Source organism: Harpia harpyja, chromosome 14, assembly GCF_026419915.1.
Source record: "Harpia harpyja isolate bHarHar1 chromosome 14, bHarHar1 primary haplotype, whole genome shotgun sequence".
Taxonomy (NCBI): Eukaryota; Metazoa; Chordata; class Aves; order Accipitriformes; family Accipitridae; genus Harpia; species Harpia harpyja.
The window spans coordinates 8,232,753-8,254,473 of NC_068953.1; the positions used below are offsets into that span (position 1 = coordinate 8,232,753).

The window sequence follows — 21,721 nt, forward strand, 5'->3', positions numbered from 1 at the left end:
TATCATAAAGGGAAGTAAACTCAGTGGTCTTGGAGCCAGTAGTACTAATCTTTAATTTACTACATATAAAAGGTTAAAAATTAGTAACTACTCCTTTGCCCAGTCTTACGAGTTGGCAAACAGAAACTTGGGAAATGCTCCAATATTTCCAATTTTATATCTTCTAAAATGTCTCATCTTCCCCTAATAGGACCTCAGACTGGGGTAACTGATGATTTAGAGGTAGGAAGTCTATTTTTACAATTTATTAATTGTGATCAAATGGCTAAAACTGAAGCAATCTGGCATACTATGGAGTCAGCCATATCCTCCTATGCCTGTGTCTTTGACCAGAACAGTAGAAGGACATTAAACTACTTTAGCAGCTGGGAGCAGCACCTCAGGCTAATGGCATGACAGCAGAAATGAAACTGGCTCTATTTGATTCTCCTGCAAGAGGTTAAGTTGGGAAATCACTATGCAGGAAAGAAAGTCCAGGTGTTACTTTTAGTTTGAATAAACCATAAAGCCAAGTGATGTGGTAGCTCTGTCTCAAAGACGTGATGGAGCGAGGATGGGAGTGAGGTGCAAGTATTCTTTTTTGCGTGAGTGGTCCTCATGCTGTTTTGTAACAAATTCCTATTCTGTAGCTGACCAGCTTGCCTTAGAAAAACATACTTTCCAGAAGCTGGGACTGCAAGGATAAGGATGTTTTCCAGGAAGTAGCCCTATTAATCTTTGGGCACACAAATCCCTCTTTACATGGCTATATGTTGTTGAACGCTCATGCATACTTGTTTTGTCTAAACAATGATAATAGCTGTACATTAGCACTTCTGAAAGCTTGACTGAGCTATTTTACAAGCAGCTCGGTTGCATCCTGTAAGTATGGCAGAATATTATTCCATAGTGTGTAAATGCATCAGCCATGCTAAGTGTGCTGTGTACAACATGCTCCAGATTTTCCTCTTTGTGCAGTGTAAATTGTACTTCAGGGAAGCCACTAAGGCCAAGCAACATAGTGCTCCCTATGATAGTGACTGACATCTTTTTATTACCAGATGGCTTTGAATTAGTCTGAGGTTACCTAGCAGGCTCCTGTTCTCATTAAATTCCAGTGTTCCTTGTGCTACTTCTGGAAAATGGATATCAGTTATATTAGTTTTCCTGACTGCCCCATAGGAAATCTGTTTAGTTTTCTCGATGAGCACTGATGTTCACTCAATAGTTCTTCATAGCACTATTTCTTGATGTCAGTCAACAAGAGGAGGTTGTGAAGGGTGACCTGTGTGGAATTTGGCAGATAAAGCTGACCTTACGATACGCAGTATTTGTGTCAGGCTTTGAAATTGTGCTGAGCAGTTGGTTTACAGAAGTAAAGTTGATGTGGAATGATGGAGTGTATTGTGGTGACTGAGTAAGCTGTGCTTATGCAGAGTTATTTATAATCTTAACGTAAATTGCTGCTTGGGTTACTGTTTTCAGAATATTTCTGTTATACTTCTGCATATCCTGGCTGCAGAGCCAGGGGTTCTTGGAATAGATTAATCCTTAGGCTATTGTTCAGTAAATCTAACCCATGTTTGAACACTTTTCAACAGAAAAAACTGCTGTTAAGTGCTGTATTTCAGACTGCCATGCCATATTTAACTTCTTTTTTTTATCTATATACAACAATGCCCATGAAACATGCTGTTGATGATGATTTTTCTTTCTCTCTACCAGACTGTGGAACATGGATTTCCCCATCAACCCAGTGCACTGGGCTATAGCCCATTTCTCCGCCTTATGGCCATTGGAACGCGATCCGGAGCCATCAAACTGTATTCTTTTGAACAACTTTGGCTAGATTTCTCTTACCACATCAGAATGTACAACTTTGAAACATTAGGCTAAGTATAAATTTGCAAGCAAGGGTTATTGGAACAGTTTGCCTAGGTTTGAAGTGATGTCGGTCTGATCAGAATGAGATTATCTTGCCAAGAGCTGAACTACAGCTCAAACAGAAGCTGAGCTGATGCAGATATTAGACAAGACTCTTAGCTCTTGCTATGCAGAAGGTCAGACTAGATCTGACTTAAGTTAGCAATCTGTCATGTTGTAAATTCCAGGGTTGTTTAAATATTTGGGGCAGGGTTCCTTTTTTTTTTTTTTTTTTAAAGCAATTCTATTTCAGAGGTTAAAACTGAAGTCAGAAATGCTTTCAGCTTCTCGAGTTTTTGACCATCCAGGCATTAAAGACCTGAACATTGAAGGTGGTGACTTTTTTCAAGCTAATGATATCCAGTCTGATTTTTGTGTATACGTGAGGCACTGAGGTGATTCCCATGGCACAGTACCAGCTAGGCAAACTGTAAAACAGGCATATCAGCCCAGAAAGGAAAAGTTGGTGTGCTCTCTGCCTGCTTAATCATTCATTCCTGATGTTGTTTGTGTTCAGAGGCTGGACTCCACATGCGGGTGGTAGCCATCTGTCTCTTGGTTACAAATTAGTTAAGCAGGATTGTAGTGTCTGGGAAACCACTAAACATCTCTGAGAAAAAACAGGGTCCAGGCACCTCTTCTGCATATGCTCAAAGGATGAAGTAAACTTCCATGTTCTCCTGTAATGTGTGTAACCTGCCACAAGCATATAAAATTAAAGTAAATTTGCATTGGTTCTTTTCAGTCTGGATCACTAAGAGTAAAACATGGTTTCAAACTAATCTCTTTTCATCTTGCTTGCTAGCAAGCTTCTTATCAATTAATTGTAGCTGTGGGTCATCTTAGATACTGTAGATCCTCAACAAACTTTTCAGATATGGTGCTCCTGGGGTGGAGTTCATGGGTTTACATGAAGAAAACAATACTGTAATGCAGATTCACTTTATACCTGATCAGGTAAGTGTATTTTCAGTACCTCTGCAACTTATGTAGACCTCTCTTAAACAGGTGCTGAGTTTGTTCCAGGCGAGTGGGGTCCTATTAGCAAGTACATTCAAATGCTGCTTGGTTGGGAATGCTTATTCCAGTGTATTTTGTGCTCTCAGCAGCACTTGTTGCTGTGGAGATGCTTGGTAAAACTTAAGAGTAGCTTTATTATTTGTAACTGTTAGTCATTTATCTCAAGCAACATATTGGGAATGGTAATAAGGCCAGAATAGTTCAGACAATCTGCTGCAGGAGCAAGAACTTTCTTTTCCTTTTGCAGCCCCCTATCCTTTCAGTAGGAGTAGGTGGTCTGTCTTCTGCTGAACAGCTAGAACGGTAGCTGCTGCTGAACTGATTTAATTATTTTCAGGAGTTCAAAACAATACTGCTAACCTTGCCTGCTGTTAAGCTTCTTGCCCTTGTGTTTTGGGGTATTGAATCTTGCTCCTGGGGATTGCTGAACAGTTATTGCCACAAACTAAAAATAGGAAGGCAGAATTTTCCAAATGTCTGGTGGCTGTCTAACCACTTTCCCTTCCCTTGACTGGCAGACTGGTGACTTGGCCACATACTTTGTTGCCTGATGCCCCTGGTATAACACGAGTGGCCTCTTTGAGAGGGATTTCATTCTTGAGGCAGTTTTGGGTGTCTGTTTGCTTAACTAGTGGTATAAGCTGAAACTCCCATGGGGAGTGTTGCACCAGGTGTGGCTTCAGCAGGTAAAATGCTTCAATTTGAACATACAGCCAGCAGGGCTGGGCTCATAAAAGGACTCTGACACAACCCTGCAGAATGAGGTTGGACATGAAGAATGCAAGCAGTGTGGTGTAGTAGACTGTATCAGCCCCACCCAAAGCTGGGGTGTGTTGCAGCAAACCATGCTGAGTGAGAAGGTGGTGAGCTAACAGCCTGCAGCTGCCTGGCTGAGCTTTACAGCATAGACTGATCTTTTTCAAGAGCCTAAATCCTTGTCATCCCCCTTAGTGATAACATGTGCCTTTGTCCTATGTAAGAGGGTTTTCAGCCTTTAGGCTACGTCTCGTCTCCCCCCCACCCCCCAAATACCTCACTGTTAGCTAACAGCATCGCTGCAGTATATACCCACCACTGTAAAGAACTGTGGCTGGCTCCTCAGTCCTGTTTTAGCAGAGAATTATGAACAGCAGCAACTTTATTGCTAGATTTACTGTGTTATATTTAATATTGTGATTCTGAAAAAAAGCATATTGTGTGGTTTTGTAGTGCCAGCTGGTGACACTGCTAGATGATAACAGCTTGCATCTCTGGAGCCTGAAGCAGCACAGTGGAGCATCTGAGCTGCGAGAGGAGCACCGCTTCACGTTGAAAGGGCCAGCTGGGTAATCCACAAGAGTGTTTTTGAGCTAGTCTTGAGGATAAGCAAGCAAGCAAGAAAATTCTGCTATTGTTCTAGCTAGAGCTTGTCCTGTTCTTACAGACTCTCACTCCTGTGAATCCATGAAAGGGGCATCATGGAAACCAAACAGGAGTTGGTTAGGGCCTGGAAGACCACCTTTTAAGAGTGTTGTACCAATGTAAAGGGTGACATTTTTTTTTTTTTAATATTGTGCATCCACTTCTGTGTGTACAGGAGCTGTAAATCTTAAGGTTAAGTAAATCTAAGCATCCCTTAAGTCAGAGTTTAAAATACTGCTATGGCTTTAATTTCACTTGATCTTGCTGGTTTTGGGTGAGCTATTTTTAGCCCCTTTGGGGACACTTAATAAAAGAGGCTTCTGTAAAAAGGCATCTGGGTCTTTGCCCACGTGCTTGTCAGAAGTCTTTCAACATAATTTACCTTAAAGCTAGTGTTTTCCTGCTTCAGGAAGATAATGCCTGGCTCAAAATCTCTGCCTATAAAATGAATGACACTTGTAAATATTCCTGTTGAGTTGTTACCTTTCTCAAGTTTGGTAATAATAATCTTCTTGCATGCAGCTGATGAGAGTCTCTTTGCATCCCCAGGTCTCCGCCGAGTGCCACACAGGTAACAGCTGTCCTTCCCCATTCCTCACGGGAAGTCCTGTATCTTGGCACAGAGAGCGGCAACATCTTTGTAGTGGAGCTTCCATCATTCAGAGTGCTAGAGGACAGGACCATAACCTCTGAGGCTGTGCTGCAGCGGTGAGTGAGCAAACAGGCACTGCTGTGTAGAGGTGGAATCCCATTAGCAGACATATCCTTTGTTAAAATGTCACCCTAGATTATGTATTGGGGCCTCACTGTTGTGTTAAGCATTGTCCAAATCTGCATGACTCCTGTGAAACTAACTTTTGGTCCTGGTATGTGTTAAGTAACAGTTTCTGTCCTGGTCAACCCAGTACTGTCACTGTGGAGGCATAGTATATAGGCAAAACTATACAGGAGGCACTTGGAGTAAATCTGCAAACCTTGTGCCCTGTCCGTTGTGTTTACTTTTGCAAAAAAATGTTGTGCTTAGCTGTAATTACCTGTTTATTTTTTTGACCATTGGCAGAACTTTGGATGCTGTTTTGTCCAAATGAAGATTTTGTCACTCTGGAGATTCAAGTGCTGCTGAAAACTGTCCTACTTCACGTTGATGTTGCTTCCTACTGACATTTTCATGTTACCTTTATTCTGTAAGGGGTCACAGGAGAATGGGGCGGGGGTGATTCAGACTGTCTTTACACTCCTGGCATCCAATCCTGGAATTCATTGTAAACCTTGGGTTTTCCCTGAAGAAAATAGGACGGGGTGCATGTTCATGTGGCAGGCCTGGTGTGATGTCTTACATACGACTTTTCTGCTGCTTGAAGGATTTGTGAAAAGATCATACTTATTCTCATCTGTTTGAACTTTTTGTTGCTTAATTTCTCATTCTTATACCTTAACTGTTATTACAGTCCTATTGGATTGTACCTGGAATAAACTTTTCTTGGTTTTCTCTTCTGCAGGGTACCAGAAGATTACTGTAACAGGCGATCATGTGAATTGGTGGAAGCCCTTCGGGAGCATCCTAAGAATCCTGACCAGATCCTGATTGGATACAGCAGGGGCTTGATTGTCCTCTGGGACCTACAGAATAACAAAGTGACACACCATTTCCTGGGCAGCCAGGTATTAATTCAATCCAAAGTCAGTTCAGCAGGGGAGGAAGGGCTTTCTCCTCTCAGAGCACTCTCAAGACAAGTAGGTGCAGGGACAGCCTTACACAGCTTCTTTTCTAGTAAGAATGCATTGGTTTTGGGGGGGGTTAACAGCTCTCTGGAGAGCAGTCATTGTGTGTCTTCCTCTTCAGCAACTGGAGAACCTCTACTGGCAGAGGGATGGCAGTAAATTCATTAGTTGTCACTATGATGGAAGTTACACCCAGTGGCCAGTATCCAGTGACAACAGGCATCCTGAGCCTCTGGAAAACTTTGTGCCTTATGGTCAGTAAGTGAGGTTTAATTGTTGCATATTTGTCTAAACGAAAACTCATTTTGAGCTTTTATGGGATATTTAAGTCATGTTCTCCCCAGTGTTTAATCCTAATGGCAAAATGCAGAGCTGCTTTTTGAATGGGTTGTGAGCCTAGACTTAGCAATTTTAGTCCAGTTTTTGTCTTGGATTTTAAACTCCTTTATAATGTTGAGGTTTGTTCTGAGCATGGAGAGCAAATGTGTCAAAGAAATTAGTGTCTCTTATGAAGAAAAGTGTTGGTGATTCAGCTCTTTAGTTCAAGTGTCCTGCTCAGCAGGAGTTGCTTGGATCTTCTGTAATTAATAGTGAGCTAAGTGTACTTTTCGTTGACCTGAGCAGTCATGAAATGATGCCTTTGATTTGCTAAAGCCCATCAAATGGGGATGACCTCATCTTTCAAGCATATAGACACTTCTAAAGCTCTATCACCTTTACATTAGTTTCAGGAATGCCTGTGTTTTTAACAATCCTTTCTAGTTAATCACCTTCTACAACAGCACTTCCACTCCCTATTAGCCGTCAGCAACGTGGTTCAAAACTTCCCCTGAGCCTAAGCCTTGTTTTGCTGAGGAGTACTGTGGTCAGTGTGTCCCAGAAGACTTGTCTGATGTGGCTTGCTCTGGGGAGGTGGTGGTGGTGCCTACTAATTCAGGTGGCTCCCCTTGACTTGGAGGCTGAGGTGACCTAGGTGAAGCAGAGTAAAGAACTTCTTAATGTAAAGATGCACTTCTTGAAATATGGCAAATAACTCTGTTCTCTTAGGTCCTTTTCCTTGCAAGGCCATCTCCAAGATCTACTGGCAGACAACAAAAAATGGGTAAGTTCGTGGTGTATCCCTTCACTCTCACCTGTTTAAAGGCATTTTAAAGGGTGCAGTGTGCAATATCATAAGAGCCCTTCAGAGTAACGTTGTCAGAATTTTTTGTGAAAGTTTGACTTGCTTCATGTCTTTGAAGTTTTCTTTACTCCTCACTTCATCATACAACACTCTAACTCTCTTTCTCTTAAGGCTTCCTTACATTATATTCCAAGGAGGGATGCCCCGGGCTAGCTATGGTGACCGGCACAGTATCTCAGTTGTCCATGGCAGTCAGCAAACAGCCTTTGACTTCACATCACGGGTGATAGACTTCTTTATAATCTTCAGTTCAGAGCCTACTGCAGGTATGTGAGGAAAGGGCAATACTGGGGAATTAGAATAGCTGTGTACGCATGTGGAAATCTGCCTGGTATAAATAGCATATGAAATGTGATAAGGAGGTCAGTTGTTTGGGGGTTTTCTGAGACTTTTAACAGAGAATCATAGAATCGTTTAGGTTGGAAAAGACCCTTAAGATTGAATCCAACCATAAAAGAGATTTGCCAATTAAAAGTGAAGTGTAAAATACTGGTATAAAAAATGGGCTGGTTACAAATGCCGTACATTCCTCAAAAAGATTAAGCTACTCCATTAATGAGAAAAGATCTCTTGGGCTCATGTCTGTGTAAGCTGGACAGTGGACACAACCAGGTCGTGAAATGAGGATCTGAATATTGTTGTTTGGAAATAGCACTTCAAAGGAGGCAATAATTAAAAACAGAATTTACTCCCACTGAGACACTGTTTCTTTTAATTACTACCTGGATTTATGACTAGGGCTCTGCGTAATAAATCAGCAAAGGGTGACATAGAAGCAAGGGTCAGTATGTAGAGAACTTAATTTACTTACTACTGGTGAACATGAATGTAAACAATTCTAAAACTGAATAGCACTCATTCCACAGCTTCCTTACAGCTTGTCAGATCCTTGCTTCTGTTGAAGAACTTTGTTGCCCTTACTTGCACAGTAGCTGTAATATTTCTTTTCATGGAATTGTAAAGGATTTTCCAGAAGAACTGTTTGTCTAATGCTGGAGTAGTTCTTGCTTCTGGTTAACTTGAAGTAACTGAGTATAAAATGCTATTTCAGGCTCCACAAATGTGCATTATTGGAATTTGGATCAGACCAAATCGCAGAAGTCTAGATGCTTTTTAGAAGCTTGTAGGCAAATCTTCTGTTGCTGAATCTTCTCAGACTTTCTAGTTTCTGGTTTGCCTACTAGACTAGTTTCCAAACCTATTTGTCTTGTATACTGCCAGTGGTGGTGGTGACAGTTCCCAGCTGCACACTGTGCAGGCATGGGGATTCAAATATGTAGATGCAGGTTGGCTCCCTCTGGCCTATTGTACAAAGCAGACCACAGATCCAAGCAAGGACTGTCTCAGGAAAATAGGCATAAAGAAACAGCTTTTGGATTCCCTCGCCTCTCTCCCTGGACCTTAACAGACCCTCTCTAGTCACTGAAAAACCAGTAAAGAAGTAGGCAGAATTTAACTGTATGTATCTCAGAGTGTAACTGAGATGAAGTGCCTGTATGTTTGTTGTTATAGATTTTCCCCACACAACACTGCCTTTTATAAGCATCTTCCAAATGTGCAGAACCTATAGGTCTAAACTTTCAAGCTTAACAATGCCATTAAACTTGAGGTACTGTTTAGCTTTTATCATTAAATAAACTAGACCCTTTTACTTTCTATGAAGTTGTCAGAGCTGAGATTCTAGATGATGGAACAAAAGTCTTAAAGATGAAAGAAATCTGAGGTTTTTTTAGGTAAGAGATTGACTACTTAAAGTTCAATTCCTGGATGTGATTAGAAGTCCTTTAGGATGAAGTAACCAAACTTAACAGGCTTTATATTTATACTTCCCAAGGATTGAATTATCTGGTTAATGTGACTTACAGACAGGAGCTGCTGCAGGAAGCTGAAGCTGTTGCACTTAGATGAGGAAGTTTTTTTTACAATAAAATGAGGTTTCTGTGGTTGACAAGCTTCCTTGTGGCTGATTGCCTAAGCTTAGTGGATCTACGTAGCTTGCCTTGTTTGCCCTTAAGCAGTCTTCCCTGCAATGGCGATACGAAGGTATTAATTGTATACCAAAGCCACTTAATTTAATAAGCACAAAGCTTAGGCATTGCAGCATGGTGGTAGCTGGTGACTTTCCACTACCCTGAATATGCTGTGGAAACAATTTTTAAAAGGCTAGCCCTTCCTGTTTTCTTTTTTTTAAATTAGCAGGTGGATGAGTGTATGGCAGTCATGACAAATTCTAGTATGTTTGCTACTTCAGCAACTTAAAATAAATTCTTGCCATAAGCAATGAACTCAGATGTGTGCCTTTGCAGGAAAAAAATTATTGTTAAAACAGTATATTTGGTTAATGTTGGCAGCAGCAGTCAGAGTGCAGGGCTGATCATGCGTAATGTAGTACAGGTATGATATTATTTGTTCTATTCAGAAGTCCTGTAGGCAACTGCAAATGATGGCACATAGGAAAGCAAAGTAAAACTGAGTAGAAAACATTTTTTCATGAAGAAACTGAACTGATTAGTGGCGTGTTATGGCTGTGGCTAGTCAGAACTGAAACTTGGGGTGTCTAACTAGAGTGGTGCCATGTACTAATTACTTGAAGTTAATTTTGCTGAGTGAACAGCGTTGGTACGTGCTTGCTTATAGATGTGCCACCTTGCAAGTATGTTCCAGGTAATCAAACAGCTAAAGAAGGGAAGTGAAAGTACAGGTTAGAAGGGAAGGTCAGTGAAAAGCTGCTAGTTTGCTTATGGCTTACTGTTTATCACACTCCCTGCAATGTGACACATTACAGCTATGCATTCACTTAGGTTTCTGTAGCTGTGTTAATCATTATTGGTGTGAACTGATTCGTGGTTTTTGGTTTTCCCCACCAATTGCTATTGTGGCTGTCTCGCGAATGTTACTGCAATAATGTCCTTGTAGACTAAATTTTTTTCACTTGAATTGCAGTTACAATGAAAAATCTTAAATTCTTGTCAGGTGTCATCTGTAAAGTTACATTAACAGATTTTTTTTTTGTTTGTAATCTTGTCTAACATACGTATGAATATATATTAGATTATGTACATGCTCTTTAAAAAAGAAAGTCCAGAGGCTGTCACAACATATGAGAAGCAGGAAAAATGAAAAATAAGAGAGCTGAATTGTAAATACTTGTCAGTTCAAGCAGAGAAGCATTCTGCAGAACCCAAGGCATTACTGTGTTTAAGCAGCTTAGCCTAGATGGACTGTGGTCCTAACACAGTACTAAATGGGTCACTGCTGGGATGTATGCATGTCTGTCCACCCCATGCTGTTAATTAGCTGTTACAATGGTGAATACGAACTTGTGTTATTTAGCCATCTATGCTGTTAACAAATTTTTTATTCTGCAGTGGAATCTATAAAAAGTTGCTCTGATAGTCCCAGGAGTGTGGTGTAAAGAAACATGAACTTGCAGTAAATCTGTTAGTATCTTGAAATCTATTAATATTAGTGCCTCAATAGGCTCAGTTAACACAGGAGCATTTAGAGGCTTTGCCAACAGAAATGTTTGTGTAGAGCTCTGTGATAACAGTTTTCAAATAAGCCTTACAGGAAGCTTGTTTCTATTAATCTTGGATGGTCATTTTTGTCAGCCTCAATGCATCTTGTTTCTGCAGAGTTTGATGACCCTTCTGCTATGGTGGTGCTGGCAGAAGAAGAGCTGGTAGTTATAGACTTGAAAACTGCAGGCTGGCCAGCAGTCCATCCTCCATACCTGGCTTCTCTCCATTGCTCAGCCATCACCTGCTCGCACCATGTCTCCAACATCCCACTGAAACTGTGGGAGAGGATTATCAGTGCTGGGAGCAAGCAGAACATTCACTACTCGAGTATGGTATGGCAGCTTTAAATGTACATGTGTTCCCATGCATTTAAGAACAGCATGACTGCTCAGAATGTGGGTGGTCTGTGCTGCTGACTGCCTGTGGAGGGATGAGTCCCAACAGACGTTGTCCTGCCTCTTAATAAGGTCAAGAAAGGCTTTTTCCCAGAGCACCACCAATACAGTTACTCACGCTGGGGGATTAAAATGTGATATTTTTTTCAGGCTTTGACAAGCTAGAAGGAAAGTCTGAGTGTTCCCAGCTGTCAGTGGTAACAAACTTCTTGTTTAGAAGCATGAAGCTTTCGGCACAGCTTCTTGAGGAAATGTGTAGAATATCTTCTAAAAAGCACAGCTGGTGTCAGAACAGGAACATCTAATCCAAACAAAAGCTAACAGCATGGACTGTTTCACTTGCCACTTGCACTGAAGTTCATGCTCTCCTGCTGACTGCATATTCTCTTCACACTGTCACTGCCTAGGAAGTCACAGTCTTCCCTTAATGTATTTGTAGCCGTGGCCGATTGATGGTGGCACCAACATAGCTCCAGATCCTCCACAGAGGGACTTGCTTCTAACAGGGTATGTACTTAACTGATAACAATCGAGGGGCACTTTCCAGTTTCTGTTCTTCCTTTTGAACTGAGGCATTCCTGTGAGATTAAAGTCTGCTCATCTTGAAGGGAGAAGGCTGCAACTTTACAACTTCTCAAAGCTGGACTGCTAGCTTTGTAAAGCTAACTGATTCTGCTACTTCTGAGCAAATAGGTTGTAATGTCCACAGATAACCTATGAAATTGGCTTATTTGTAGTTCTGATGTGTTACCATTCTCCCCCCCCCCCCCCCCCCCCCACGTCAATGTAGAAGTGCAGGCAGTAATCCTGACTGGTTCAAAGGGAACAATGTAAAAGTGGAGCTTAATCTTGCAGATTTTGAAGCATTTTTCCCCCTACCTTACACTGTTCTGAATCTCAAAAAAGAGGTTAGTTTGGACTCCTGTCTGCTCTGATCAGCATGAACAGATCTAGCTAAGAGGTGGAAGTAGCTAGCAAGAGATTGTCTCATCGCATAAAATGTATAATTTTCTCTTTAAGCACTTTTAAAAATTGCAGTGGGCTCTTCTTCAGACTTCATTCTTGATGCAGCACGTTGTTAGAAGTCCTTGCCCTTACGTTGGAAGAATGTTGCCAGTTTTCACCTGGAGAACTAAGATTAAAGCTTGATTTCTTTCCCTTCCTCCCAGTATTAGTATTTTTTTCAGGATGAGTTTTTCCTTCTGTATGCTAAGCTCTTTTTCCAGTGCTTTTCAGAGTAATCTTAAGTTGTACACTAGTGTCAGATCATCGAGAGCAAACTGGATTAAAAAAACCCAACCTAAACCAAAAACAAAACCCACAAAAAACCCCCAAAACTTTTCTTTTGAAGCTCAAAGTTGCCACAGCTCAGGGCTTCGTAAATAGTGTGGTTTAACCTTTGGTTGTGTTTTTTCCCCTCTGTTTTATCATCCTCATCTGGGTGATGTGCTGTTCTCCTGCATGATGTGTGTTTCTCTAACCTTCCCCCATACAGGCATGAAGATGGCACTGTGCGGTTTTGGGATGCATCTGGTGTTTGCTTACATCTCCTTTATAAGCTAAGCACAGTGAGAGTATTTCTCACAGATGCTGATCCCAATGACAATATGAACCCCCTGGGTGAGGACGAATGGCCTCCACTTCGCAAGGTAAGATAGCTATTGCTTGTACAAGCTTTCTGAAAACCTGAGGAGTTTTGATTCTTGTCCTAGTTAATGCATCTGCAAAGACCAGCCACTGTGTATTCTCTCTCCTAGGTTGGTACCTTCGACCCTTACAGTGATGATCCTAGACTTGGGATCCAGAAGATCTACCTGTGTAAATACAGTGGATACTTGGCTGTAGCTGGTACAGCAGGACAGGTATTGAAATACAAATAGTCATCATAAACCTTGCTTTTAGTGCAGGTTGTCACAGTGCAACTGGGAGATGTGTTAAAATTGGAAATATTCATTTCTATACTGGCAAATCAATCCAGTTGCTGGAAATGTTGTTTCATGGTTCTCTGCTTTCTCTAATCTGTATTTTTAGAGCTTATCTAATGCTGTTTATCAGCCCTGAGAGATGCTGTAGTTTTGCAGCTACTGAGAAGGCCTGCAGCTTGGAGGACTGTTTGAACTGTAAAAGCTGTAGCAAGGTTTGCCCTCTTCCTTTCAGGTACTGGTGATGGAACTGAATGATGAAGATGCAGAACATGTTGTGGACCATGCTGAAGCAGATCTCCTGCAGGACCAAGAGGGCTATCGATGGAAAGGTCACGAAAAATTAAAGACTCGAGATGGACCTGTTCGATTTGAAGCTGGTTTTCAGCCATTTGTCCTTGTCCAATGTCAACCACCAGCTGTGGTCACCTCATTGGCCCTTCACTCTGAATGGAAGCTTGTGGCCTTTGGTACCAGTCATGGTTTTGGGCTTTTTGACCACCAGCAAAAACGACTGGTCTTTGTCAAGTAAGTATCTTCTTCCCAGGAGGTCTGTGGTAATCCTCTGTTAAAGATGGCCTACAACTGCTAACAAAGCAAGTTGTGATAAGTGATTTCTCAAGAGCAGTCAGTGTAGCAAGAAGCCCTACCCCGTTGGACTCTGTCCTCGAAGATCTCCAAGAATTACATAAGCATGCTCTAACATTTGTGTATGTCCTTTTGGACTCTTGGGAGTGATCGCCATCCAGTGAAAAGTGACCACGTGCCTACTCTCTCCCTCTTTCAGGTGTACACTGCATCCCAGTGACCAATTGGCCTTAGAAGGCCCACTGTCTCGGGTGAAATCCTTGAAGAAGTCCCTCCGTCAGTCATTCAGGCGGATCAGAAGAAGCCGGGTGTCTGGTAGGAAGCGACGAGGAGGTAGTGGAAATGCCTCAGAGGTGAGGGGTCCACCTTTTAGGGGTCCTGTCGTTTACAGCTTGGAGCATGCAGAGTCCTGATTATACTGCCTAGAGCAGGAGGTGGCCTGCAGTCCTGCTATGGTGTCAGTAGCTATTGGTATAAGGGCAAAAATGGCAATTTCTGATGCTGCTATCTGTTAGATAAAAACAGTCACATTTTTAGAGAAGATGTGCTCTCTGTAGTTAAACATATGATGCAGAATATACCTGTTCTCTGGTATGATGGTGCTTTCCCTCTCTATTGCTGCCACTCTTACTCTCTCCCTTATGTCTGTGCCTGATTGACAAAATATCTCCTCATCTTTGAAGGTGCAAGAAGCAAATGCCAAATTTGACCAAGACACGTTGCAGGAAATGGAACTGGCTCCAGTCCAGCGGAAGATTGAAGCCCGGTCTGCAGAAGACTCTTTCACTGGCTTTGTGCGAACTTTATATTTTGCTGATACCTTCTTGAGAGACAGTGAGTAGAAAAAGCATCTCTCCTTTCTTCCAAATGGGTTTTTCCTCCTTCTGCCAAGGAATGTATTAGGATTTACTGCCAGGAAAATTTGGCACCTCCTGTGTCCTACTTTGTGCTGTGCTGAAAAACTAATATAGAACAAGAGCATATGTTGTCATGCAGAATTGTTATTTAGCCATTCTGGCTGCTGGCTAACCCAAGGCAAGTAGTAGTTCATTTTTGGATGCAGCCTTTATGTATGGTTTTCAAATGTGCTGGAATGACATCTGACTTTTTAGTATAAGCTTTTCCTTGTCTCATTGTGCTAAAGTTCACCCCTGCCCCTAGCAAAACCTTTTAATTTTGGTGAGGGTGGTGGCTGGTTTTGCATCAGAACCCAAACTGATATCACGCACAAGTTTACGCTGCTTGTATGTGATATAAATACATGAAAACTGGATGCAGCAATTGTGGTGTCTGATGGAAACAGCACCCTGTTCCCTTTACTCACATGCCACGTCCTTTATCAGGGCTGCTGATGGACACGTATTGGGAAAAGTGCTGAGAACCTGTAGTTTCCCTGGCAAGTCTGCCCTAATATAAAGATATTTAGGATGTAAACAGTGGGAGGATGTGTATAGCTAGTGGAAAGCAGTTATCCAAGGATGTCTCAGATGGTGCCTTGCTCATGAGCCTTCTTGTTGCTCCAGGCTCCCGCCACTGCCCGTCCTTGTGGGCAGGCACCAATGGAGGTACAGTCTATGCCTTCTGTTTACGTGTTCCTCCAGCAGAGAGGAGGATGGATGAACCTGTCAGGGCAGAGCAGGGTAAGTATGCCTTGTGAAAGCAAGGTCCTAATGGATCTGAGCTATTGCTCATATAACCAAGTTACATACAGAAAAGCAAGGTAGCTCAATTACTGCTGTTTATCAGTGAGAGTGGAGCTAAATGTAGCAGTGTCTGAGCTAAGCAATGCTCACTGCAGCAACTGAACTGAAGAGTAAGTGAGCTCCAGCACTACTTGACATGCCTTAGCCTCATTTCCTACTGACTTCAGAAATTTAAACTTGCATCAGCTGTCACTGAAGTTTACTGTCAAGCCTCAGTACACATGGACCTTATTTGGACAGTTGGACCTGCTATCTTTATGTACTAATAGTTACTGTTTAACGTGAACCAGTTCAGTCCAAATACACTTTAACTACTAAATCTTTTTAGGCAGGGTTTCTGTAGCCACATTGTATAGGTCTCCAGCTCTGAGAGGATGTGAGTGAGGTTCTAATAGAGTGTCTCTGACTAGACTCCTGTTTGGTTTTTCTGTTTGTTTATTTTCCTCCTTATCTTGCTTGTCTAGCCAAAGAGATTCAGCTGATGCACAGGGCTCCTGTTGTGGGTATACTTGTCTTGGATGGACGGAGCAATCCCCTCCCAGAACCTCTAGAAGTAGCACATGACCTTTCTAAGAGTCCCGATATGCAAGGAAGCCATCAGCTGTTGGTGGTGTCTGAAGAGCAATTTAAGGTAAGTGTCACCCAGGAGGTGCCTATGGACTGTTCATAAAATCTGCTAAAGCACTGAGCAGTGCTTAGCGGAAAGATAACCCTTGGGAGTGCTTATTCTTCTGTACCTGAAAAACACCTAGGACAGCGTTTCTGTTTGGTGCAGTCCATAAATCAGGTGTGTGCTGACAAATTGGGTATTCAGCATAGTGATGCACGTGCTGATCATAGAAATTTTATTCCTATATTTCATTGTACTCTTTGGACAAAGTTGCTTCTGCTTTTGGGAAAGAGCTTTTGCTGTGGTTAGTACAGAAGCAGGAATTGGTAGGCATTTCTATGAAGCAACTAAAAAGCTGCTTGTTTTGCACACTAACCGGTCAGCGTAAAAGAGAAGACTTGAAGTAGCTTGCTGGAGGCTGGCCCTGGCTTTTTAATGCGGAAGAGCACCCAGTTAGTGTAAACCCCATTCTCTTTCTGTAATAATTTGTAGCCAAATATGGAGGGGGTTTGAAAGAACTGGGGGAGAAATGCAGTTTGCAGCCTGAAGGGTAAAACTGCTTGATGTCAGAACAGAAACAGATTCTAACACTGTCTATGGCCGATTACATCTTGTCCCATTAGCAGGGAGCCAGCTTGACTCAGATTACACCTGTGTGTATTCACTGTGAATGAAAACATTGTTAAAGGAGGGAGCAGCAGATGTCCTGGGTGTGGCTGCTGCCCATTGTGTGGGAAAGATGTCAGTGTCTTGTTTCTATTGACAGGTATTCACATTACCCAAGGTTAGCTCCAAACTGAAGCTCAAGCTGACAGCCCTGGAAGGCTGTAGGGTACGAAAGGTGACGGTTGCAAACTTTGGCAGCTGCAAGACTGATGATTACAGTGAGAATGACCTGGCTGTCCTGACTAACCTGGGAGACATTCAGATTATCTCGCTGCCCTTCCTCAAGTTACAGATCCGCTACCCTTGCATCCGCAAAGAGGATGTGAGTGGCATTGCATCCTGTGTCTTCACCAAATATGGTCAAGGTAAGGTGTGCTTCTCCCTAATTGTCTACCTCTGTTGTGTGTTTGAGACAATAGAAAGGGGATTATGGGGCTTAGTGTTTAGAACTGGCTGTGTATACATGTGAATATTACCTAAATATGTCCATTATAGGTTTCTGGCCAGTACCAGTTGTCAACAGGTACTGATGTGTGAATTAGCAGAAGCAGAAGTGAGTTTATTCCATTGTTGTTAATGAATACAGTGGTTTTCAGCTAACAGGTTGGATGTGCCCCATAGGTAGCTTCCATGTGGCCGCCCTCCTCTTGTCCAGAGTCTTAGCAGCAGGCACTGGGGAAATGGCTGCATTGTGCCTCCTATACATGCCTGTGGCTCAACGCTCAAATTGCAAAACTGGGATCCAACACCCTATGGCTGCTGAAGGTGGATCGCTGCTTTGTGGTTCAGTTTTTACATCTTTCTATGCTGCTTTTCATAAGTGCCAGCACAGGACAATACAATTATCTCTCAGCATAATCTTAAATTGCCCAGTTTCTAGGCTAACCAATCCTTGGGAAACTGGGCTAGTATCTTCCTCAATGATTCCTCCTCATTTACATAGGAGGAAGTGCAAACCCTTTCTGCCAAACATAGAGGATGTTTAGATATGTTCTTTTTTTGGATCACCTCTGGTTCTGGAACTGTATTCTTGGACTTGAGAATTGCTTATAAATTCCCAATCATCTCTAGGTTTCTATCTGATCTCACCGTCGGAGTTTGAGAGGTTTTCCCTTTCTACCAAATGGTTAGTGGAGCCCCGGTGCGTTGTGGACATGCCAGAAGTTACAAGCAACAATCATGTACACAACAAGTCTGGCATGGAGAATGCTGTAAGAAAATCCAGGTAAAGTCTGTAAAACTCTTGCACACTGACTGTGTCTGAGTAGTGAGATCTACTCGACTGTTTCCAACAAAGTTTTTTATTTTATAGAGAATGTCATCTTTCAAAAAAAATTAAAAAAAAGAGACTTTGAAGTCTTTTTTAACAACATTTCTAAAAGGATTGGCATGAGGAAATGTAACCTTGTCCCTGACGGTTTTACTACTTGCAGTACAGTCCAGTCCTTTGGTGGGACAAAGTAGTGAAGCACTGGAATTGGTATCCCTAAGCTAGAGTCATAAACTGTAAGCTCTGGCTTGCTTTACTTGTTCCCTAATGATGTGTCTGACTGACACCTGACTCTTGCATACTTCAGGGGCTGTGTGTTACTGATGAGGCTGAACTGTTGCTCTGTGAAGGGAAACCCAGTGTTCCTCCTCTCCTCTTGGAACATCAGTGAATAACAGTAGATCTGACACTCATGGAGATCCTATAGGAATTTTATTCCAAAAGTTCAGAAAAGTCTTCTGGTGCCTGCAGACTTCTGCATCACCAACATGTGATGAAGCCCTTCTTAAATCCTTGTTCAACAAAATTTAGCTGCCAAGAGTATACATGAATTCTGGGCGCCTCTATGCCTCAGAGTCAGTGTTTGTTTTCTGCCTCCTTTCCTTTTCTAGGGGATCAGGAAGGAGTTCGGGTGACTATGGAGAAGATGGTAAGCAAAAAATATTTGCAGTAAATGTAGCATGGTGATGTGTAAACTCTGAAACATCTTTCCTGTTGCTACAGTTGATATTCTCTAACTAAGAAAGGGGAAAGTAAGGAGAGACATGAGGGAAACATTGTGACCTGCCTGCACACAGTAGTTGCTAGCTCTAAAGTAAGTTGCATGTGGCAAGAGAGCCTTGAAAGGATAGGATGTAGTTTCTGCTGGAAGGAAGAGGCTGTGGGAAGATAGGGTCTGAAATTACAGATGAGATCTTCTGTTAGCCAAACTAGTATTGCTGGAAAATACAATTCAGTATGTGCAAGGCTTTAAGGATTAGTTGTGAAGCATTCAGTAAAGTCAAAATATACTTAATGGGAAAAAAAAGAAATCCAGTTCTATTGTAGGTTTCCAAAACTGCACATATTTCATGAAAAGGGGAAAATATTGTTAGGTAACAGCTGTTTTCCTACTCTTTTTTAGAAAGGAAGTCTGAGAGGCTGATGGAACATGCCTTACTCAATGATGAAAGTGAGTGAGATGAAGTTGTGCTACTGACAGGGCAGGTGCCTTTCTGGGTGGGAAAAGAAGAAAGCTGCTGGGAATTTTGTGGGTTCCAGTCTTTGGTTCCAAGGGATCTGCAGTTACACAAGACTGGTAGAAATACTGGGTTTTCATGAATCAGTAGAAGTGAGGTGTTGGACAGATAGTCATGCCCTCAGGCCAGGGTTGTTCCACATAGCTGCATTTGCTGTGATAAGAGAAGGGTCTTTATTTTCCAATAGGACTTGTGTAAAATGACAGCTGGAACAGAGTGTTCCTTTGGGGCTCTGGCAAATGACTGCTTCAGTCCTTTATGCCAGCCTGTTCAGTAAAAACCTGGTACTGTTGAAGAGGCAATGATATTATAAGGTCTGACCTCTTGTGTTGTGGGAGGCAGGTTTTAAAGGCTGTTCAGCCGGGAGGTGGAACGTGGCTAGGCTGCTGCCTGAAAGCAGATCTCCACTGGTTTGGCTCACTGCTTTAACCCTCTGCTTTCCAGAAGTCCTGAAGGAGATCCAGAGTACTCTGGAGGGGGGCAGAGGGTGAGTATCAACCAACTTCTGTTCCTAGTGGGTGGGGCTGGCAAGGGAGGGCATTTCTAGTTGGAAAGCAGGGGGATGCCCAACATGATGGCAGGGATCCTTGTGCTGGAATCTGGTCACATATGTGTCCCACAAACTACCAAAGGACAATAGTAAGAGAGAGGCAGGTTCTCTTTCACATGTTGTCCCTTGACATTTTTTTTATGAATAATGCTTTGTCTCTTTCTCTCCGAAAAGCAGGAGAGATCACATTCCCACATCCCAAAGGAACAGGACTCTGAGTATTCGCATACAGGTTTCTATTCATGTCAACCCATACTGATCTAAGGGCAGGCCACATGGGCTTAGTTGGCCGAGGATGGGACTCTGGAGTTTTAATCTGGCTTGACACTGTCACTTGGACGTGTTCAGTATCTCTGCTCCCATTCTGTCTATACAATAGAGCTAAGCTACCACCGTGGGTGCGGGGCTTTATCTTGTCTCCCTAGAATACTGATGTTCAGGTGACAGGGGCTACGGAAGTGTAGACAAAGGACTACTGTTTGCAACGGATGCAGGAAGCTTGGTGGGATTGGTAACTGCTGGTGTGTAAGGATAAGTGACTGCCTGACATGCTCTGCTGTGCGTGCTTCCTCTGGACACTACCTAATCCTGGTCTTCTGTCAGCAGCTGGGAGTGGATGGGATGATACTGCATTGCAATAATGAATCTTTTCTTGTGTCATTGCAGGAGCTATGCAGAAAGAAATTTGGCAAGAAGTCCATTAGGACATGGACTAAGTAATGGAGGAGGTAGGTGAGGGTAAGGATATTTCAGGCCCAGTGAGACAGCCAAAGGAAGCAGAAAGTAGAATGAAGTTTCTTTATGGTTTGCAATAGTGCAGAACTGTGGTCTGAATTTTCAGGATGGGAATCTGCTGGCTGAGTGATGTACTAGCACTGTTCAGCACCTTGTGCCACATAAGTAAATATGCTGCATCAGCTTTAAAGGAAGAGCTAAAAATCCTTTGAAGGCTCCTGCTTAACTCTTAGCCTTACCAGAAAGCAAGCTGGAGAAGTAGCTAGAGCTCATAGCAATAATCTGTTGAGTATATCAACTCATTAGCTCTCATTAGCTTTCAACTTCTGTTTTCTAAAATGGCTCTTGCATTCTTCTATCCCAAAGCAGATTGACCAGAATTCATCAAGGACTTTCTGGCAGTGGATTGAGTGCCATAACACTACTGATTTGGCAAACCGTCCGTGGGGAGAGGGCACCACTGCTCCCTGCATCGCAGGCTAGTGAGCTGCAACTTGCATGCATATGCATGCCTGCCTTCTGCCTCCCCTTTTAGTGCCTCATTAGAGACATCTCCTCTTGGAGCCCGCCTTGCATTAGGACAGAAGTGGATCGCCAGGTCTGATGCACCACAAGCCTCTGAGTACATCTAACTTTTAAATGTTTGCACATTTCTCTTTTCTACTGGGCTGGATTTTAAATTATAAATGTTACTGCCTTGGTGCAGGATTTTAATAAACGCACACTGTTACCTCCAACTGGTTTAAAATTATTTTTTGTACAATTTTTTAAAATCTTATGGGTATTTCAGTTTTAACAGAAACATTTTAGAAATTTACTTTTTAAAAAAAAACATTAAATAATATATGCTAGATTCCTGTTACTGCTGTATGTGGTATCTGAATGAGTAATTTTGGTTTTTATTTGTTATGGTACTGTTAACTAGCTTTATGGATTTGGGTAGAATCTATTTTTGTAGCCATTCAGATCAGAGGAAAACTAATTGAACTTGATTTTTGTTTCAATGCTACATTGCTCTTTTTTGGAAATAAAACTCTGAATTCCCTTTTGTGATCCTTGTCTGCTCATATCTATTCTTTCCATCAGCAGCTTCTTTCACATTGGCAACAAACAGGCTCATGCCCACTTACCCCTTGAAGAAGGTGGACCTGTCCCCCTCTGAGCTGTAGACGCAGAGAGCACTCCTGGAGATTAAGTGGCCTCATTTAAGCAAGGTGGTGGTTTGGAGAAGATGCCTGTGGCAAGCAAACTGATTGTGTCACTGTCCTGCAATCCATACATCGTGTTGCCAGGAA

General features: G+C 42.4%; 1 protein-coding gene across 3 annotated transcripts in view; it reads left to right on the top strand.

Annotated features, from left to right (window-relative positions):
* Positions 1-21,479, top strand: part of LLGL2 (LLGL scribble cell polarity complex component 2) — a 33,790-nt gene extending 12,311 nt beyond the window's left edge. The window contains exons 3-27 of one of the 3 annotated variants that reach the window (XM_052807340.1): positions 1,705-1,802; positions 2,778-2,859; positions 4,132-4,247; positions 4,873-5,031; positions 5,823-5,985; positions 6,167-6,299; positions 7,093-7,147; positions 7,340-7,494; positions 10,864-11,081; positions 11,584-11,651; positions 12,640-12,793; positions 12,902-13,006; positions 13,302-13,594; positions 13,854-14,007; positions 14,338-14,488; positions 15,178-15,294; positions 15,822-15,988; positions 16,734-16,998; positions 17,705-17,858; positions 18,515-18,552; positions 19,027-19,074; positions 19,586-19,628; positions 19,869-19,923; positions 20,358-20,419; positions 20,793-21,479. In XM_052807340.1, coding sequence (XP_052663300.1) covers positions 1,705-1,802; positions 2,778-2,859; positions 4,132-4,247; positions 4,873-5,031; positions 5,823-5,985; positions 6,167-6,299; positions 7,093-7,147; positions 7,340-7,494; positions 10,864-11,081; positions 11,584-11,651; positions 12,640-12,793; positions 12,902-13,006; positions 13,302-13,594; positions 13,854-14,007; positions 14,338-14,488; positions 15,178-15,294; positions 15,822-15,988; positions 16,734-16,998; positions 17,705-17,858; positions 18,515-18,552; positions 19,027-19,074; positions 19,586-19,628; positions 19,869-19,923; positions 20,358-20,411 — 3,045 coding nt within the window. In that variant the 3' untranslated portion in view covers positions 20,412-20,419; positions 20,793-21,479. The remainder of the gene's footprint in view (positions 1-1,704; positions 1,803-2,777; positions 2,860-4,131; positions 4,248-4,872; positions 5,032-5,822; positions 5,986-6,166; positions 6,300-7,092; positions 7,148-7,339; positions 7,495-10,863; positions 11,082-11,583; positions 11,652-12,639; positions 12,794-12,901; positions 13,007-13,301; positions 13,595-13,853; positions 14,008-14,337; positions 14,489-15,177; positions 15,295-15,821; positions 15,989-16,733; positions 16,999-17,704; positions 17,859-18,514; positions 18,553-19,026; positions 19,075-19,585; positions 19,629-19,868; positions 19,924-20,357; positions 20,420-20,792) is intronic. The other 2 variants (XM_052807339.1, XM_052807338.1) reach the window with 2 other exon arrangements.
* The last annotated feature ends 242 nt before the right edge of the window (positions 21,480-21,721 follow it).